Genomic DNA, 20,817 nt, shown 5'->3' on the forward strand with positions numbered 1-20,817 from the left:
ATACACGTAACGTATTTATTTTGTTTCTTTTGTTTAAATTGGTTGACTTTGTTTTCGTTTGCATTTCGATTACTTTTTACTTTTTATTTTAAACTATATCATTTTAATTATAGCATTATTTATTTGTTTTGTTTGTTGCCATTTTATCCGAAGCGAAATTAGGACAATAGAAAAAAATTTATCCCACAAAAGGGCATAAATGTGTAAATTCTAGTTAATCTAACATAACGCAATACACGTAGCAAGTTTTTTAAGGCATTTATTTAGTTAGTTACTTAGTTTTAGTTAGTTATTTATTTAGCTAACCTAGTCAATCATTAATCATTTTACTTTTATTACTTAAATTTCTCATTGTACGTGCTCTGCCGCAAACACAAACGTGGCAATGAACCACATTTAAATGTAAAATTTAATAGAGAGAGAGAGAGGCATCTGGTGGTCTTGGAGGATAGTACAGGTTAATTCAATCGTTCATGTTTTTTGACTTTCCGTACTGTACTGAATTATTAGGCTATATAACGCAAACTGCGTGAGTTTCGTGTAAAATGATCAAATAAAATAAATACAACATTTCTCATTTCTTAAGAATATTTATTTACATTCTTAAAGAATTGAATCAGCTAATAAAGTAAGAAAATATCTGCTACTAATATCACAATAACAATGCATTTTTAATCTTTGGCGCTTTCCTCAACAGTCTGATAATGCATGGAACCAAATAGGCTATATATATATACAGCAAGAAGGCATTTATAGTTATGATGGACAGAAATGACATGATGAGGTGAGAACTTATATGTAGACATCATATAAAGTAACAGGCTGGTGCAGGTCTCATCACACTCCTGGAAACTTCAGCCGATCACAGCTGGACTGGATAGAAACTGCAACTACATATAAAAATATAAGATCACGATATCAAACTATTATGCAATATTATAAAATAAGATGTAATAGGAAATGTGACCCTGGACCACAAAACCATTTTTTTGGAGATTTATACATTAACAGAAAGCTTATTTATTCAGCTTTCAGATGATGTATGGTTAGGATAGGACAATATCTGGCCGAGATCTGGAATCTGAGGGTGCGAAATAAATAAATAAATGAATACAAAATATTGGAAAAATCTCCTTTAAAGTTGTCCAAATGAAGTTCTTAGCAATGCATATTACTAATCAAAGATGAAGCTCTGATATATTTACGGTAGGAAATTCACAAAATATCTTCATGGAACATGATCTTTACTTAATATCCTAATGATTTTTGGCATTAAAGAAAAATCAATAATTTTGACCCATACAATGTATTTTTGGCTATTTCTACAAATATATATGGTCCAGGGTCACAAATAATTTCCTAACATGGCGAAACATAATTATGTGGATCTTACCATAGAAGCTTGAGGAAGGTAACCAAAATATTAGCATTATCAGCTGTCTTCTGTCTCAACTTCATTATTCTCTGTGTGTGAGATTTCATTGACATTGTCCACTTCTTCTGTGTCCGATGAGTCGGCGGACTTGCGTCTATCTTCAGGCTTTTTGGATGGATCCACGACCTCAGTACCTTTACTTGAGTTGCACCCCATAATACAATCCAAAGATTCCTGTACGGAGTCTTTTGATGCTAAAGACAGAAGTAAAAAGTTAGTGAAGTTTCTCAGATGTTGTCCACAGGCAGTAATGTGCTCTTTAGAAGTGCATCAGTACAGTGTCCTGCCTAAGTACGTTTCCTATAACACTGTTGTGGAAGTCAGGGCTCTGATTTCTATGACAACACATTGAACTTCCTGTTGGCATTGGTGCAGGTACTGCAAACATACTTCAGCATGGTCACAGTTAACAAGGTTTGTTGATTCAGATTGTTGCAGACTTTGTGTTTCACCTGCCAGGCAACGTGAGTTGACATTTAACCTGATGGCGTGTCAAGACATGGTTACTGATAAACAGAGCAGGGCCGCTCCGTCAGTCTAACAAATGACAGGTTGAACAAGCAGAAAAGCCTCTTTCATAAATCTCTGTCCACAGGGTCAGAGCATTATCTACACGCCACATGACAGCATTGACCCGCTGATTCATTTTACAGGTTGTCACACTTCCTGTCAAAATCTTTGATTTATTAATCACTGTTTCATGTTCAGATGCCCTATATAGTCTATAGACAGATTCTTTGAAGTCTGTGTAAAGCAATATTAAATGTGTTCTGAGTTTGTCACTCCAACGAAAAATCTGTTATTTATGGAAGCCCATTTCTGCCACTGAACAAAAAATAAAAAGGTAATTGCGCCTTTTTATCTCACAACTCTTTTTTTTAGTTTTTAGAATTGCGAGTTTGTATCATCCTGTCACGTATCTGGTCTATCCTGTCATCTTGAACTCTTGCACCACACTTCATGGACTTCATTCCCCACAAGCCACTGCACTAATCACTGCATTCACCTGCTCTCACTTTACTGATTACCGCTCACAGCTGCACCTCATCACACTGACTGCATTTAAGCTTCTCACACACACAGCCACTCTGCGAAGTCTTATTGTTCCTTCTGGTCTTTATTTCCGAGCGTTTATTCCCGTGTTTGATTTCCTGTGTTTGATTCCTGGACTACTCCCCGTGTTTTGATTCTAGCTGCCAGCCCCGACCTTCTGCCTGTGTTTGACCACGATTTCTGCCTGCCCCTTTGTGTTTGTTTGTTTGTTTGAATAAATGCTGCGAATGGATCCGAACGTCTCTGACCCTCCTTGTGACACATCCCAAGAAATTCTGACTTTATAACACAGTTGGCAGTAAGTAAATAAGATATATACTCGCAATTCTGAGAACATGTCATTCTTTTTTTTTTTCCCATTCAAAATTAGGACTTTTCAACTCGCAGTTGTGAGTTTATATCTCACAATTCTGAGAAAAGTGTCAGAATTGTGAAAAAAAAGTCAGAATTGTGAAATACACACAAAAGAGTTTCTGACTTTATTTCTCACTATTGTGACTATATCTCACAATTCTGACAAAAAAAAAAATCAGAATTGTGAGATATATACAGTACTCGCAATTCTGAGAACATATGAGTCTTCTTACCCCTTTAAAATTAGGGCTTCACTTCATAACTAGTTTATATCTCACAATTCTGAGAAAAGGTAAGATTTAAAAAAAGTCAGAATTGCGAAATACAAACTCGTATTTGCAAGAAAAAAGTCCGAATTGTGAATTTCTGACTTTATTTCTCACAATTGTTCATATCACGCAATTCTGAGAAAAATGTAAGAATTGTGAGTTTGTATCATCTTGAGAAAAAAAGTCAGAATTGTGAGATATAAACTTGCAATTCTGGGAACATATCAGTGTTTCCCCGTCAAAATTAGGACTTTATAACTCGCAATTGTGAGTTTATATTTCACAATTCTGAGAAAAAAAGTCGGAATTGCAAGTTTGTTTCACGCAATCCCAAGAAAAAAAAATCTGAATTGTGAGAAATCAACTTGCAGCTCTTTCCCTCCCTCAAAATTAAGACTTTGTACCTCAAAATTGCTAGTTTATATTCAGAATTCAGTTTTTTTTCATGCAATAATAAGAAAAAAAGTCAGAAATGTGAGATAAAAAGTCGCAATAACCTTTTTTTTAATTCATTGGCGGAAATGGGCTTCCATAGTTATGAACCATCCAGACAAGTAACTAAAATAAAGTATCAAAATCTGGGGGCGTGTCTGCTCTCGGCGCTGAAACCACGCCCATTCCCGCTAAAGCTGCAGTCTTTTTTAACTGCCAAATACCGCTACAAACTGAATGGATGCTCTGAATGCCGTCTTCTTTCCACTGTGGCATCAGATCCTCTAGCAGCACAATTTGAATAAGGAGACCGGGCTGTTTTGTAAATTATCGCAACCAGGTAATATGCATTTACGTGATGAAGGCATAGCTGGCTAGCAAACTGGCTGTAGTAACTAACAGCAATGACAGTAACTCGCGATTGAGCGGGCGAACCGCTGATGCTGATCTCTCTCTCTCAGTAACACTCAACCGGTCTGCATGTTTACATTCTGTTATCAGATATGTTTGAGTTAAAATGAAACAGCAAAGTGGAAAATGAGTAATAATGACATGTGAGTAATGTGTCTAATGCCTCATTTGTCTGTAGTAATCAACAACTTGATGATTTCCCTAATGGTTGATGTAGAACACACTGAATAGTTGAGTACATATTATCATGGTGTGAATACAGGTGTGTAACATCAGGCAGGGCTGTTTGTCTTCTAATGGGATTGGCACAACTGCAGCTGTAGAGATCTCTCTCCAGATTACAAACATCCTGAGGGACAGAAACAACTGTGCTGATATCAGAACCACGCGTGTTGTTCACTAATTCATTTTCTCTGTAGGCCTGCCACATTTCGGAAACATGGAAGTAGTCTAATGTTTCCATGCTTAAAGGGGACATGTCATGAAAATCTGACTTTCCATGTTTAAGTGCTATAATTGAGGCCCTGGTGCATCTACCAACTTAGAAAATGTGAAAAAGGACAACCCAGTAACTTTGTTTTGGTAAATCTTTCTCTGCAAGCATGTTAAAAATCAAGCTGTTCAGATTTCGCTCTCCCATGACGTAGAAAGAGGATCTTACAGTATAATAATAATCCGGACGTTTTCACCCATGGTGCCGTCATTTTGTTTTTACAAGCGACAACAGTGTACGAGTTCTAACGCCATGGCAAAAGTTGTTCTGTCGTTGGCTGCACAGACGAGCACAGAACACTATTTAGAGTCCCAACCTCAAAGGAGACAAGAGAGCAGTGGATTTATTGATTTATTTACTGTATATTACGCTGCTGCCACACAGATCTAATATGAACATGCAATTTCTTTCCCAGCTGTTTACCTTTACAGACAGAACAGACTGTTTTTGTAACTCCTTTATGTGTTTTTGACAAACTTGTGTATTTAACAGTTTAAGCGCAATAAGACACGAAAGTTAGTTTAGTAATCACATGCCGTGTGACAGCTGTTTTCTGTGCACGTGCTTCAGATATGTGTTCTCAGAAAACCTTATATCAGAAGTTTAAACTGATATGGTTTAAAATGCATAATTTACATATAGTCTACAATAGAAAATAATAGTTCAATTTATAAAAATTACCGTTCCTAAATTTTCAATACTGTGCGGTTACCTGAATGATTGACAGCTTTTTTGTTTAGTGATAGTTGTTCATGAGTTCCTTGTTTGTCCTGAACAGTTAAACTGCCTGCTGTTCTTCAGAAAAATCCTTCAGGTCCCACAGATTCTCTGGTTTTTCAGCATTTTTCTGTATTTGAAACCTTTCCAACAATGACTGTATGATTTTGAGATCCATCTTTTCACACTGAGGACAACTGAGGGACTCACGATGCATTAAGAGCTGGAGGAAGAAAACTTTTTTAATTTGAGGATCAGGATAAATTTAACTGATTTTGTCTTCTGGGAAACATGTAAGTATCTTCTGGAGCTTCTTAAGGGCAATACTAAAAAAAAAAAAAAAAGATATTTAGGCAAAATGAGAAAAATGTTCATGTCTTCATTCTGTTCAAAAGTTTACACCCCTGGGTCTTAATGCATCGTGTTTCGTTTACATCAGTGAGTGTTTGAACCTTCTGTAATAATTGCATACGAGTCCCTCAGTTGTCCTCAGCGTGAAAATATGGATCTCAAAGTCATACAGTCATTTTTGGAAAGGGTTCAAATACACCACAAAAATGCTGAAAAACCAAAAAATTTGTGGGACCTGAAGGATTTTTCTAAAGAACACTGTTCAGGACAATCAAGGGACTCATGAACAACTATCACTAAAAAAAAAAAAGAAGAAGAAAAACAGTTGTGGATTATTCAGGTTATTTTCTCTTTTAGACTATAACATATTTTATGGGAAATATCTTATTCAGGTCAGCACTAAATAAAAAATAGCATGCATTTTGTATGACCCCTCCTCTTTTGGTAAAATGATTAACATTTGCAAGATGTATGTGAACGTTTGACCTCAACTGTAAATATTGATGTCTGCTGTCACTTTTGCTGCAGTAATGTCCCTATCATTCATGTTTTCACCCATTCTTCTTCACAGATAAAGTCTAGCCAAACTTTGTGTACACAGTCAAACTTGAAAAAACTGTTGTTCTAACAACACTAAATCCATTGGGCTGTCAAGGTTACAGATGCCCCTGGTAGGTGGGCTGCCAGGATTTGTTAATTTTGGAACTCTGGCAAGTCACGTTTTTCATCTTTCTTTAGTAGACTCTTAAAAGTAAAGGTGCTTCACGATGCCATAGAAAAACCTTTTTGGTTTAAATGGTTCCATAAGGAACCTTGAACGTCTGAAGAACCTTTCTGTTTCACAAAAGGTTCTTTGTGGCGAAAGAAAGTTCTATAGATTAGAAAAAGGTAAGAAAGAGATGGTTCTTTGTGGAACCAAAAATGGTTCTTCTATGGCATCGTTGTGAAGAACCTTTCAAAGAACCTTTATTTTTAAGAGTGTATTATTGTTCATCACTGTCACATTTCTGAATAGAATGAATTTAATGTTTTATAAGAACTCTACTTCTCAATCATAACAAAGTTATTAGTTCATCACTTCTAACACACTAAATCGGTCACATATCAATACCATATGGCAGCTGATATCCTTTAAAATTACAATCACAATCATCACAGATTAATAAAAACATTTTTAGATTTTGGATTTGAGACAGTTTTAGATTTTAATAACTGGTGCTTCAGCTCAAAACAAACAAATACATTTGACAAATTTCACATGAGACAAGATTTTTCTGTAGAGTCAGAATATGTTTAATAAAAATAATTAAACCTCAATTTCTTCTATAGAACTTCATAGAAAGTAATTCAATAAATTACAAACTTTTTAAGACATGTATCCTGCACTACAAGAAGCATTAATTGACTACACAGGCCACAACTTGCAAGTATTGCAACTGTCCAAAAACACATTTTAGCACAAAAAAGAAGGAGGGGGCTTAAATTTCAAAGGACTGAAAATATGAAACAAAAGAAGCCATGAGAACAAATGACTCTGTTTGTCAATTCAACCATTCACATAATTGAAAACAAACGTTTATTTGCAGTAGTGTATTTCTATTTCATTTGCTTTTGCATGGTGGATGTCATTGTCTTTGTGCCACGACGGCAAGTCTTGCCCTGATTCTGGTCAGTAGTCCAGCGCTTCATGAAATACAACCAAAATATTGAATTAATGTACATATGATGAATTGAAAATAAAAAAGAAAATCAACAGAAATGTCCAATTCTCAGTCAAACCTGCAATTCTTCTCAGAACGCCATTCAGTTAAATGAGATGCTAACGCTGCGGATGTCAAAAAAAAAAAAAAAGAACTATATAGGTTTCATGTGCGGTTTTGGGAAGAAGTGGAAAGCAGCAATACCTGTACACAGTTTCAAAGTGCGTGGCTCAGCACGAACTAACTGGAAAGAGGAAGATCTGATGCCACAGTGGAGAGGAGACGGCATTCAGAACATCTAACGAGGCAAAATTACACTGAGAGAGATAAGAAGAGGTGTGAAACCATGATGAAGGAAATCAAACATGCTTGGAAAGACCCATTATATAACTGTGTTCACTAGTGAGACAGGCAAAGAGTTGCATTGTGCAGTGCATCCCGAAGAAATTTGCATCACAAATGGAAAACTTCAGTAGCCGAACCTGAATGTGAACAAACGAGAGACTCGCGTGAATGAGCCTAACAGTCTAGAACAAGCACATCAGCACATGTAACAGAAAACTCATCACATACACGTCCTGATTCGAAACGCCAATGAGGTTCATCGTGTTGGCCGAGGTGCTGGATTGCGACGAATCGTGTTATGAGGGACAGACGCTGAAGTATGGCATAAGGACACTTCTAGATCAGTCATTTACATCTAACAGCAGCTATATAGACAGACTGTTTTGTCAAGACTAAAGGAACGTGTGATTTTTGACCTGGAGAACGTTTAACAACCCTACTGTCAATTCGTGTGCACTGATAAATACTACTGCAAATACTTGAATTCCTCTCAATACTCTCGCACGGGTCATTTACAATAGAATGAGCTAATATGACAATACTGTAGCAGTTTGTGGCAAAGTGAGGATATACGCACTGCTGTTTGTCACGAGGGGTTTACACGTGAGGCCGACAGGACCTTGGACACATAGATTTTCATGCAAATTGAGGCAACAGTGTTCATATGCACAGAACATCACACACACACACAGTGCTGTCTGAACGCTAAAACAAACATGAATATATGGATGCGAAGAAGCGGTCTGAAACGCAAACTGATTTCAGGCATGGCGAGGAATGTGTTTCCTAAAAGAACGTCTGGTTCAAAACTCAAATCTTTGGGTAAAATAGCTGTATGAGGAGAATTTGAAAGAAAGAGGGATAAAAATGAAAAAGAACAGACCTTGGGGAGGAGAAAAACAGATGCACAAATCACAAGAAAAGCGAATGAACGACTTGTGTGATGAACGAACGAATGAACGCAGGGTCTCTACAGCTTCAGTGACATTCATAAGCTGCCTGTGTGTTATTGCTGTGGATCTGTAGGTATGCTCTGTGAAGTCTATGTGTTCAGGATCCTGCTCAAGTATTTACAAATGAAACCCAAACAGTCGAGGTGTTCTTTCTCCCAAAAGAAAATATATTAATTATACAGCTCTGCAATGAGCAACAGTGTCCTCATTTCTTTAATAAAATTAAATCCTGACATAGCTATAACAATAATGCCTTTTAGTTTTTGCTTCTTGTCTGTTGCAAGTTTACATCATGGTGTAATACAATTTCACAAAGTTTTTTTTTTGTTTGTTTTTCTCTTTTGTCGACATGCAAAACGTCTCTTCGAAACGACATTGTACCTAAACAAACACTGAAATCTTATTTCAGTTTCTCTAGGATCTCCGTTTTTTCCTCTTCGTTACACAACACTTTAGTTATTATATTTACATGGAAACAAAAAACATGATGTAGTAAATGCAGGATAATTCCTATATGTGTTTATATGTATACATTTCTAAGAGATGTATATAAATATATAATATTTATTTATACATGTATAAAGACTCAGTCTTCGTCGCTGGAATCGGAATCCTCGGATGACGAGGAGGAGCTGTCGGACTCGGAGGAGGACGACTCCGCCTTCGCCGAGCCCTCTGGACCACTGGTATCCTTCTTTTCGTCTGGCTCCTCCCCCTCGTCGCTGTCTTTGTCCTCCGATTGGCCGAGCAGCTGGGCCGCGGCTTCGGAGGCAGCAGGTTGCAGCGGTGGGGTTGGCTGAGTGTTTGCAGCTTGCGGCTGGTTGGCCACAGGCAGGTTAAGGCCTGGAGTAAGAAGCATCCCTGGGTAGAGCATACTAGAGAGAAGTAGGGGGTTGAGGGCCAGTGGGTGGCCTGAAGCAGAAGCACTTGTTTGATTCGAGTTGGCTGCCGTCGAGGTGGTAGCCTTGAAACTTTGACCCTCTGTCCTTTCCGCTTTGCCATCCGGACTCAAAGTTTCGGCTGACCCCTTGGGTGTGGCGGATTCTCCGCCGCTCTTCTTTTTCTTGTCCTCGTCACTCGTCAAAGCGATACCCGCCGCTTCTTGTTTTCCGAGGATACCGCTCATTCCGAGGAGGTTCGGTAGGCCGGTCATACCGGACAGCATCATCGGAAACATGGCGGCCATGTTGGTGGGGTCGTGAGGCAGTCCCATGAGGCCGGTGGTGAGTTGGAGAGACTGGAGGCTCTGGAGGTTGTGCTGAAGAGCTTGAAGACTAGGCAGGTCCAGCCCCGCGAGGAGGCCGTTGGTTAGGAGTGGGTTGAGCCCCAGGGCGGCGTTGGCACTGGCACTGGCCACCGTGGCTGCTTTAGCCAAAGCGTTTTTGGGACGTCGTCCTCGTCGGCTCACCTCTTCGGGAACGATGGGGCCGGTCAGGATGCGGTCGAACATACTTTCAGGAAGGTAACCCTGGAAACACAAATGCTTCTGTTAAATGAGTAGGAAAAACATCCGTAAAGTTGTAGTTTAAGTATTAGTTCAATCCAGAATATTGAAATTTCCTGTGTCATCCAAGATCTTCATTTCTTTTGTTCTTCAGTCGAAAAGAATTTAAGGTTTTTGAGGAAATCATTCCAAAAATTTTTTCAATGTAGTGGACTTCAAGGGAAGTCAGTGGGTTTAAGGTCAAAACTGTAGCTTCAAAAGAAAAAATTAAAATGTATATACTTTTTAACCACAAATACAATGTGAAATACGACTTCACAGTTTATGTAGTCACACTGAAAAAGTCACGCGTGGCATAGGCGGATTTTCACTCTACCCTACCGTTTGAACCCAAGTACACAGACAAAGAACTAACCACGTGTGACCTTTCCAACGTGATTATGAAATGGACGCGCATTGCAGAGCTAGTGCAAGATGAGCATTTGTGGTTAAAAACTATAAAAGAATTATTCATTTTTTTTGGAAAATGAACAATTATTTTGTAAGAACCTATAAGATCCTTATTCCTCAGCTAGGATCGCGTAGAGCCTTTTGAAGCGGATTTGAAACTCCAATTTGGACCTTCAACCCGTTGGCCACCATTGACGTCCACTATATGGAGAAAAACCCTGGAATGTTTTCCTCAAAAACTTTCATTTGTTTTCGACTGAAGTAAGAAAGGCATGAACATCTTGCTTTACATGGGGGCAATGACAATGATGCAATAAGAGCCAGGGGTGTAAACTTTTGAACAGAATGAATGTGTGTACATTTGCCTAAATATCAATTTTTTTTCATTTAGTACTGTCCTTCAGAAGCTACAGAAGATACTTATATGCTTCCCAGAAGACCAAATAAGCTCAATTTACCCTGAACTTCAAATTCAAAAAGTTTATCACCTGGCTCCTATTACATTGTGTTTTTTTCTGATGTATCAGTGAAAGTTTGAACCTTCTGTAATAGTTACATATGAGTCCCTCAGTTGTCCTCGGTGTGAAAAGATGGATCTAAGAAAGGGTTTAAATACACAAAAATGCTGAAAAACCAAAGAATTTATGGGACCTGAAGGATTTTTTAAGGGTTCAGGACAAACAAGGGACTCATGAACAACTATCACTAAAAAAACTGCTGTGGATCATTCAGGTAACAACACAGTATTAAGAATCAAGAGAAGGTAAACTTTTGAACATCTTTTGTGTGAAATATCTTATTCAGGTCAGTGCTAAATAAAAAATAACATGCATTTTGTAAGATTCCTTTTATTTTGGTTAAATATGTAACATTTTGCAGAACATTTTGACCTCAACTGTATATTGCTATTAGTCAAATTCATCTTGTACTTTGTTCATTTTGTGCTTTCTCTTTTTTTGGCCAATGAATCACTCAAAATACAAGTGCATGTGGAGGCGGACAGAGAGTTTGTAACCATAACTGTACAAAAAGAACTTACTGCTGATTGGCACTTCTTGCAGACTGGGGTGTCTAACACCATGTCTTTTTTAATGAAATCCAAAATACTCCCACACTGGAAAACTCACTTCTATGGGTGTGGGTAAAATGTCCTCTCCAACATGATTTTTTTCATGTAGGAGAGGACATTTCGTAGTATGTATAGTAGTACTAACACAATATTTTGTCATTTTTTACATTACTAACCATTAAACCACTAAAACCAGTATACTGTGACACCTCTAATTTCTGTTAATGCACTGTATTTGGAATGGAGCATGTTTCTCTTTGTACTTACAGACTGTTTAACAACATCAGCCCACTCTGGTGGGACTCCATACTCTGGATTCTCCTGCAGAAACCGGCTTAAATCTTTCAGAGGAGGAGCAAATGCACCACCAATCTGGAACAAAGAAATATGAAACAAGTATTACAATCAACACTAGGCACAGCGAAAAAATCTGTTCACAACATCTATAACATCACACACTCACTTTGCGAGCATTTCGCCTGTTGATGATCTGTACTCGCTCTTCTCCAGTCAGGCTGTTGATGTCAATTTTGTTGGGGTTCCTGCAGCGATGTCTCTTCTGTTTTGGTCTGCCATCTTGAAACTGCAGCTTGTTTGCGGTCTGCAAAAGGTATGATCAGAAATTTACACACATATTTACACAGACATCCTTTTTTTAATCCAGACAATAATCTGGTATTTACAGGAATAAAGGCTCCCACATCTGCCACAAAGCCCGGATGCTCCTTTAGCCACTGGTCAAGATCTTTCCGTTTTGGAGCGTCCTCTCCGGCTAGTCGTGTCCCATCTTTGAGGCTGATGACGGGAACGCGGCTTTCTGCATCAAAGGTGCTGAGCCCCTGAGGTGTGCTCAACCCAGGGGGAGCGGATGTACCAGCAACACTGCCACTCCAGCCAGCAGGAGCCTGAAAATATAGGGCATGCATTCGGCTTATTGATACTGAAGTTTACCACTTTATAAATGTCTAAATATAAAACCACAGGTCATTAGCAAATCAAACCTGCTCTGGCATCAAAGGAGGCCTGTTTCTGTTCATGAACAGCAGGTCCATGCCCTCCACATTCTTCCGCCGTCCTCTTTTCTTCTTCATTACAGGCTGTCCGTCCATAACTCCATTCAGTTGCATTTGTTCTGGCAGTACTAGAGTAACACAAAGAACATGCACTTTTAGCATCATATTGCACAGTGTGATGTGGTTTGTGCATAAAGCAGGTATCTGGTTAAACGTGGTTGTTTGTTACCTTGTGGATAGCTGTTCTGCGGTTTGGTGTAGTCTGCGAGGCTGGTATCAGATGCGTTTTGTAACTCTTGTAGCCGGGCTAAGTACTGCTGTTGGGCAAGAGGTCCCTCCTCACCCTCCAGGGGGCGCTTCAGAGGCAAACCTTGCTTCTGGAAGGTCAGTTTAAGGCTGCCCTCCTGCTGCAGGACACAGGTCAAGGGTCAGAGGTTAAGGACACATTGCAAATAGGTACCTATGAAGCGTACAAAACTGGTTTGAGACCAGAACTATGAGAACAGTTTTTAGAGACAGAAACACCCATATAAGGTTCTTAAATCAGAGAGGTATGTGTAATCAAATTTTCTTTAGTGGGCTGAGGTACGTAACACAGGAACACAGTAAAGTCAAAGGATTAAAGGTGATGTGTGTAATTTTTTTTGGTTCACAAATACTTTTGCCATTCTGAGTTTAACCCTTTGAGCGGTATGGTCCCACATATGGGATTCTAATTTCTGTGCCCCTGGGAGTACGGTCCCACATGGGATTTAGAACGTTCGGTGACGTCACGCAACTGACAAATTCAAACTGCGCTTTGGCGCGCTGGCTGGCACTGAGCCAGAGACGGACGAGCTCTGTGCTGGTCATATAATCACAACTATGCAGTGCTTTTAACCACATAACACTTATTTTAGGTTTCAGACATTTAAATACACATAAGTACTAGTAAAAAGAGACATTTAGAGTTTGGAAAATACACACATAGGTCTATGGAAGCAGCAAATAACAATCTATTCAAATATGATTTGCCGATGTGTTTTATTCATATCACATACACATAGGCTAAGTAACTAAAAAGTTCACTCTATTCCTCTTCTAGTTCACCAGCCACTTACTTGCATGTATTTCGGGAGAAACGGATGAATTTACTTGCTGTAAAGCCGGCTGACAGGACTCTCTGAACCGCAGCGCGAACAAACATGGCCGCACTCATCTCACCTTACAGATCACGATCCAGAGCATTTATATAAGGTTTTAAACGACGAAACATACTAATTCACACATATTTGTAAATCGGAATATCAGATAGTTTATGACATGGTAAGCAAGTGTGTGAGTATTCTGAATAAAAAAGGAAAAACTAAATAAAAGCGATCTATCTGTCATACAGTGTTATTGTGTCTGTGTTGTGTCACATGACAAGCTCGATGCGTCGCCATGGAAACAATAAGGACGAACATTCTAAAATAACGGTCGCTTAAAAAAAACTCACTCTCGGGGGTCCGCTAGAATATTTTAAACTCACCACTGAAAGGGTTAAATGACAAGTTCACTTCCAGAACAAATAATTACAGATAATTTACACACCAACTTGTCATCCAAGATGTTTATGTCTTTTTTTGAGCAAAACATTTCAGGATTTCTCTCCATATAGTGGACTTCTATGGTGCCCCCGAGTTTGAACTTCCAAAATGAAGTTTAAAAAGTGCTCTAAACTATCCCAGCTGAGGAAGAAAGATCTTATCCAGTGAAACAATCAGTTATCAAAAAAAAAAAAAAAAAATTTACATACTTTTTAACCTCAAATGCTTATCTTGTCTAGCTCTGCGTGTACTCACAGTTAGGGTATGTCAAAAAACTCCTGGTACTTCTGCAGCGATTTGACGTTTTTGAGAAAATAAGATTGGCGTTTTTCGACATACTCTGTCTTGAACCAGAATACACAGATTACATGCAGAGCTAGACAAGACGAGCATTTGAAGTTAAAATGTATATAAATTATTATTATTATTTTTTTTTTTTTTAGAAAATAACTGATTATTTTGCTAGGTAAGACCCTTCTTCCTTGGCTGGGATAGTTTAGAGCCCTTCAAAGCTGCATTTAAACTGCATTTTGGAAGTTCAAACTTGCGGGCACCATAGAAGTCCATTATATGGAGAGAAATCCAGAAATGTTTTCCTCAAAAAACACAGCTAACAAGAAATACTTTGACCAGGACTACCTATTTATAGAACAAGTCTCCAATGCTCACCAACATTACATTTTTTTAAATTAAAAATATAGTAAAACTGTAATATTGTGAAATATAATAAAGAATATAAATGTGACCCTGGACCAAAATTGCCTTTAAATTTGTCCCAATTAAGTTCATAGCAATGTTTTGATATATTTACGGTAGGAAATTTACAAATCTTCATGGAACATGATCTTTATCCTAATGACTTTTTGGCATAAAAGAAAAATCTAATTTTGACCCATACAATGTATTGTTGGCTATTGCTACAAATATACCTGTGCTACTCAAGACTGGTTTTGTGGTCCAGGGTGACAAATATTTAAATAAATTATAAGAATATAATAATATTATTATTACACACTTCACCTTTACAGCAGAGATCAGAGGCTGAGACTGATTTTGTGCACAGGGTTTAGTTTAAATGGGTGAATGTTGCAACTTCAGTGTAGTAGATTTGATTCCATCCCAGCAAGAGTCAGAGGAATATACCATTTGACCCCAGACAGATATAGAAAGCAAAAACTGTGAACTAAAAATGAAACTGAAGCTGCAAAATGTTCAAAGCAAAATCAAACAAAAGGAAGAAGAAACAAACAAACAAACAAATACTGGAGGAAAGGGGGAAGACCAAACAATAAAAACAAACAAAACATGCCAAGCGCTGCAATGACACTGCAGATCGGCATTTGTGGGGGAGAACGTAAAATAACATACGTCATTGATTTTGACTGAGAACTCCTTTTCTCTGTCTGCAACATGCTTCTTCACCTTTGAACCCTGAGGGGAGGCTGAAGGGTCTTCTGGGAGCGTGGATGTGTTGTCCAGGAGTTTGGTGGTATAGAAAGAAGTCACTGCATTGCCTTCGTATGCACGACGAACCCCTGGCCATTTGCCCTTCAACACTGCCTGACATATACTGTCCAACCGGTTTATCATTACACGGTCCTGTAATGCGTGAACAACATTAATGTATGAACATTACATGCATTGCATAAGTATTCATTCTTGGACAGCTGAAATTTATGTGAAATGTGAAAAAATTTACAAAATGAAAGGGGTGTGAATACTTTCGCAAGGCACTGTAATTAATAAAATTATACTGTTCTTACAGTGACAGAGCCATAATACTAATGAAAGCACGAGACTAGAGAAGAAGAATTGACACAACATGTTATGCTTGGACTGGACTGTGCTCACCTTTGGCCAGTAGGAGGCAGCAAGCATATAACCTCCCTGGAAAGGGTGGGGAGGGTTAGAGATACCGTTGGTCACATGACTGTCCTGCATGTCATCTTGTGTAGTGTTGAGTGAGGCAACGCTGTCTTCGTCAAAGCCTTTAACACCGGGCACTGCTGACGCTACCGGAATAGAGACAGACCCATCAATGTTATACTGATGAAACCACTTTAAACATCCATTTCACAGCAAGTTTTAAAACTGTACATTTCTTTGTATGTACAGAATATCCAGACAACCCACATTTGTCAAACCTTCCATGTGCATGAACCAGAAGCAATATCAATCTTTTGATTCATTTGATTGGTTGCTGACCAGATTTCTGAGATGACAGGGAATGCCTCTTGCTAAATTTAAATGTAATATAATGAAGTCATTTCACAGTTTTGAGGTTGTCATGTTTTAAATGCTTACTACATAAAGCTTGACATATTTTTAAGAAATAGCAGGCAGTATATAGTATTTATGCTGTACACTGCAGTATGCACTACACAAGCTGTTTCCATTTTAACCCACACTGAAGATATACATATTGAATGAAGCATTTCTCTCTCTTAAAATAGTCTCTGGGCATGCTTTAAAGCTCATGACCCTTAGAACTGTTTAATGCATTAGTGTATGAACTAAAAGGACACCTAAATGTTGTTACTGTTCTAAAATTAAAATCACTTTTGCACTAGCACACACATGCACATGGAATCAGATTCAGATTTCATCCAAAATATCTTAATAAATGTGTGTTTCCAAGATGAATGAAGGTCCAAGATTATAAAAAAAACAATAAACAGCATGTTCTAAAGTATGACTGAAACTACATAATCAGAGCTGTTTTCTTGGTTGTGTTTGTTGTTTACTATTTACAGTTGAAGTCAAATCTTTTTACACTGAGGACAACTGAGTGTATGATTTTAAGATCAATCTTTTCACACTGTGGACAACTGAGGGACTCATACACAACTATTACAGAAGGTTCAAACGCTCACTGATGCTTCAGAAGGAAAAATGATGCATTAAGAGCCGGGGGTGTAAACTTTTTTTTTATTTTGCCTAAATATCCTATTTTTTCATTTAGAACTGAAAAAAAAACCTGATTTAAAACTGATTTAGAAGATACTTACACGTTTCCCAGAAGACAAAATAGGTTTTAGCCTCATCTTCAAATTCAAAAAGTTTTCAACCCCCCGCTCTTAATGCATTGCGTTTCTTTCTAAAACATCAGTGAGCGTTTGAACCTTCTGTAATAGTTGTGTATGAGTCCCTCAGTTGTCCACAGTGTGAAAAGATTGATCTTAAAATCATAGTCATTGTTGGAAAGGGTTCAAATTCACAACAATTTTGAAAAACCAAAGAATTTTTGTAGAATACACAAAAATGCAGGAAAACCAAAGAATTGGTGGGACCTATTTTTTTTTTACTGAAGAACAGAGGGAGTTTAACTGTTCGGCGCTGCTATGATACTGTAGTTATGCTGACATAAAACTGACGCAAAGCTCAAGCTTGTGGTGTAAAATGGCCATTACTCCAGTCTTCAATGTCATATTATTCTTGTGAAATCATTCTAATATGCTATTATCAACAGTTACTGCAGAAAGGCTAGAACTCACTATTTAAGCTAATCGGATAACTACTTACCGTTCTTTGGTGCCTCCTCACTGTCACTGTCTTCTGAAGACGAGGATGACGATGATGAAGATGAGGAGCCTGAAGAACAGGAGGAAGACGAAGACGAAGAACTGGATCCGGATCGTGACGAAGACGAGGAGGAAGAAGACCTTGATGAAGAACTCGACGAAGAGCTGGATGAGGAGCCATCCGAGTCCGAGTCTGATCCCGACCCCCTCCTGGCCTCTCTGCGGCTCCGCTTACTCAGCTTCTTCTGTTTTCGAGTGACTGAGTTGGGCGTGAGCGGTTTTGTTCTGGCTGCCACCATCCGGCTCTCGTTCTCTCCCATTTTGTGAATGGCATCTTTCTCATCCACTCCTGAAGGTGTGGGTGGTCTGATTGAGGGCGTCTCCATCTTGACATCTTGCTCTCTACCCTCTGCCTCTCCCTCTGACAGTGGCTCCTCCTTCAGTTCAGTTTGGTTTGCGAGTGGTGAGGATGAAGCCTCTTTAGACTGAATGTGCTGGAAGGGGGTTGGGATGTGACACTGTCCCAGTGAAGGCGTCTGATTCTGGGCTTGGACTTGTGCTGAAGTTCCCTTGTTCTGGCTGTAGTTCCTCTGTGCTGCCATAAAGCACAGCTCTGGGTCACGGAGGATGTGGTAGTCTGTTCGGCTGACACCGTGTTTGGCTGCCCCAAGCAGAAGATCCCGATCGTGGGATCCTGTTTCCCACCACACTGGAAGATCCGGTCCTGACTGGCACAGTGGGAGACGCTCATAAAGCTGTGGGTGACGCAACACCTGCTCTCTTATCTTCCGCAGCAACTCCACTCTGTATAAGGTACGGGAGGCACGCTCCTCTGTGATTGGTTGTATAGCAAGAGAGGAGTCCACCATATCTGAGGAAAGAGCAAACAAAAGCTGATGATGAAAGAGTACAAGATAATTTTTTGGCAGACTAGCGGAAAACCAATTTGAGCATGTGTGCGTTTTCAGATGTTTGTGGCACTGACCTCCCTCTATAGCAGGTAAGCGGCAGACCCTTCTGCACATGGCAATAAAGGCACACAGGTACTTGTGTAGACTCTCGTCAGTTTTCTTGTGCAGTCGAGCCATGGCTCTGAACTTGGTCCAATCAAAACGGCCCAAATCTGGATCAAAGACCACCCCAAATGTTGAAACCACGCGGTAGAAATCTGCCTCCTCTCTCCTTGTCCACCTATTGAGAAATGGAAAAATGATCAATTCATAAAGTTATTGACCCACACAAAGAACTTCAGGACAAAAAAGTGAACCACAATAATACAAAGATTCATTTTATAAATAAAGGTTCTAAAAGGTACAACTTGTAATTCTGTGGTTTAGATTTGCCTCTTTGGATTCAAGGCCGATCATGTGGGAAGCTGCCCATTTTATGTAAAATAAAACAGCTTTTTCTAGGCCACATGATCTCATGTGGGTTTAAATCATTTTAAACAGATTTGTCAAGTGTTATTAATTTTTTTTAAGCAGAAAACATACTTGTACATTCTTAAGTCGAATTAAAAACTGAAATATACTACATAACTAAACTCCTGCAACACTAGGAATCCTACATTTGCAGACTTTTTTAAATGGTCACAAAGAAAAAATAGGCATAAAACACTAAACGAATAAGGCTCATATACAGTTGAGGTCAAAAGTTTACATCCCTTTCAGAATCTGCAATATGTTAATTGCTTTACCAAACTAAAAGGGAACATACAAAAAGGCATGTTATTGTTTATTTAGTACTGACCTAAATAAGATATTTCACATAAGAGATGTTTACATATAATTCACAAGGGAAAATAATACTTAAATTTATTAAAATTACCCCTTTTAAAAGTTTACATCCCCTTGAATCTTAATACTATGTTGCTGAAAGGGGGATGTAAACTTTTGACCTTAACTGTACTACCAGACTTTAAAGCTTTTCTAAACACAAACTCACACAGAAACGTGCACCTCATTTCTAGGAGACACATGAAAATGAAAACAATGTATTCTAAAATCGGCTCAAAATATCAAACATGTCTGATACGCTCTGGCTTGATGGAATCAGCCTAAAAAAATGAGAGACTGTAAGCATCCTATGCTTTGTGATTTTCTGTCAGTCAACTCCAGCTGCCAACAATCTGCAGACTGGCTCTGGCTTTGGGCAACTAGCCTCAACTCCTCCACACTTCAAATCAAAGGGCAAAAGTTAGTTTAGTGTATTCCAGCCTTTACTGCTAACATTAACTGAAGCCTCTCACCGTTGTTGTCTTTCGATCTTAGCAGCAATTTTGGGATTGAGTGTGTCACTGAGCGTAGGGGGCAGAGGGTAGAGGGCAGGGGTCATGGCCTGCTGTGTCTGGTGGATCTGAAGTATCTGTCTGCTCTTGGTGAAGCGCTGAGATGCAGTGATCAGACGCCGCAGTCGGGCCGTCAGCGTGGAGGGCGAGGGCCAGTATATCCCTGAGCTGGAAGCACCCAGAGTCCCACCGCCAACATCTAATACAGAACCTCCTTCTGTACAAACACACAAACACACTATGAATGACTAACAATAACTTAATATTAACTCAAAACAAATAAGGGTTTATTTATGTCTATACCTCCGCCTGTATCAGTGATGACCAGGTCTCCTGGGGAAGAAGCATCATCCTAGAGGCAAGAGCACATGTTAAGTTATAGTTCAACACTATAACTACACTTAAAACACAAAGAATGCCCTTTAAAATGATCACACAGGAAATCAATGTTGTCGATGTATATATAAATATATATATACACACACACACACACACACACACACACACACACACACACACATATATACATATATATATATATATATATATATATGTGACCCTGGACCACAAAACCAGTCATAAGGTTAAATTTGACAAAACTGAGATTTATACATCATAGGAAAGCTCAATAAATAAGCTTTCTATTGATGTATGGTTTGTTAGGATCGGACAATATTTGACTGAGATACATCTATTTGAAATCAGAAATCTGAGGATGCAAAAAAATCAAAAAGACTGAGAAAATCACCTTTAAAGTTGTCCAAATTAGGTTCTTAACAATGCATATTACAAATCAAAAATTACATTTTGATATGTTTACAGTAGGAATTTTACAAAAAATCTTCATGGAATATGATCTTTACTTAATTTCTCAATGATTTTTGGCATAAAAGAAAAATCAAAAATTTTGACCCATGCAATGTATTTTTGGCTATTGCTACAAACAAACCCC

The 20,817-nt window shown here is 38.6% G+C and overlaps 1 protein-coding gene across 1 annotated transcript in view; it reads right to left on the reverse strand.

Annotated features, from left to right (window-relative positions):
• Positions 1-6,784: 6,784 nt before the first annotated feature.
• chd9 (chromodomain helicase DNA binding protein 9) overlaps positions 6,785-20,817 on the reverse strand; it is a 43,274-nt gene continuing 29,241 nt past the window's right edge. The window contains exons 17-28 of the mRNA XM_073836606.1: positions 20,169-20,217; positions 19,827-20,082; positions 18,564-18,769; positions 17,580-18,449; positions 15,909-16,069; positions 15,426-15,656; positions 12,719-12,896; positions 12,478-12,617; positions 12,160-12,381; positions 11,940-12,077; positions 11,744-11,848; positions 6,785-9,981 (exon numbers count right to left, since the gene is read on the reverse strand). Coding sequence (XP_073692707.1) covers positions 9,100-9,981; positions 11,744-11,848; positions 11,940-12,077; positions 12,160-12,381; positions 12,478-12,617; positions 12,719-12,896; positions 15,426-15,656; positions 15,909-16,069; positions 17,580-18,449; positions 18,564-18,769; positions 19,827-20,082; positions 20,169-20,217 — 3,438 coding nt within the window. The 3' untranslated portion in view covers positions 6,785-9,099. The remainder of the gene's footprint in view (positions 9,982-11,743; positions 11,849-11,939; positions 12,078-12,159; positions 12,382-12,477; positions 12,618-12,718; positions 12,897-15,425; positions 15,657-15,908; positions 16,070-17,579; positions 18,450-18,563; positions 18,770-19,826; positions 20,083-20,168; positions 20,218-20,817) is intronic.

This window comes from Garra rufa, chromosome 3 (genome assembly GCF_049309525.1).
Source record: "Garra rufa chromosome 3, GarRuf1.0, whole genome shotgun sequence".
NCBI lineage: Eukaryota > Metazoa > Chordata > Actinopteri > Cypriniformes > Cyprinidae > Garra > Garra rufa.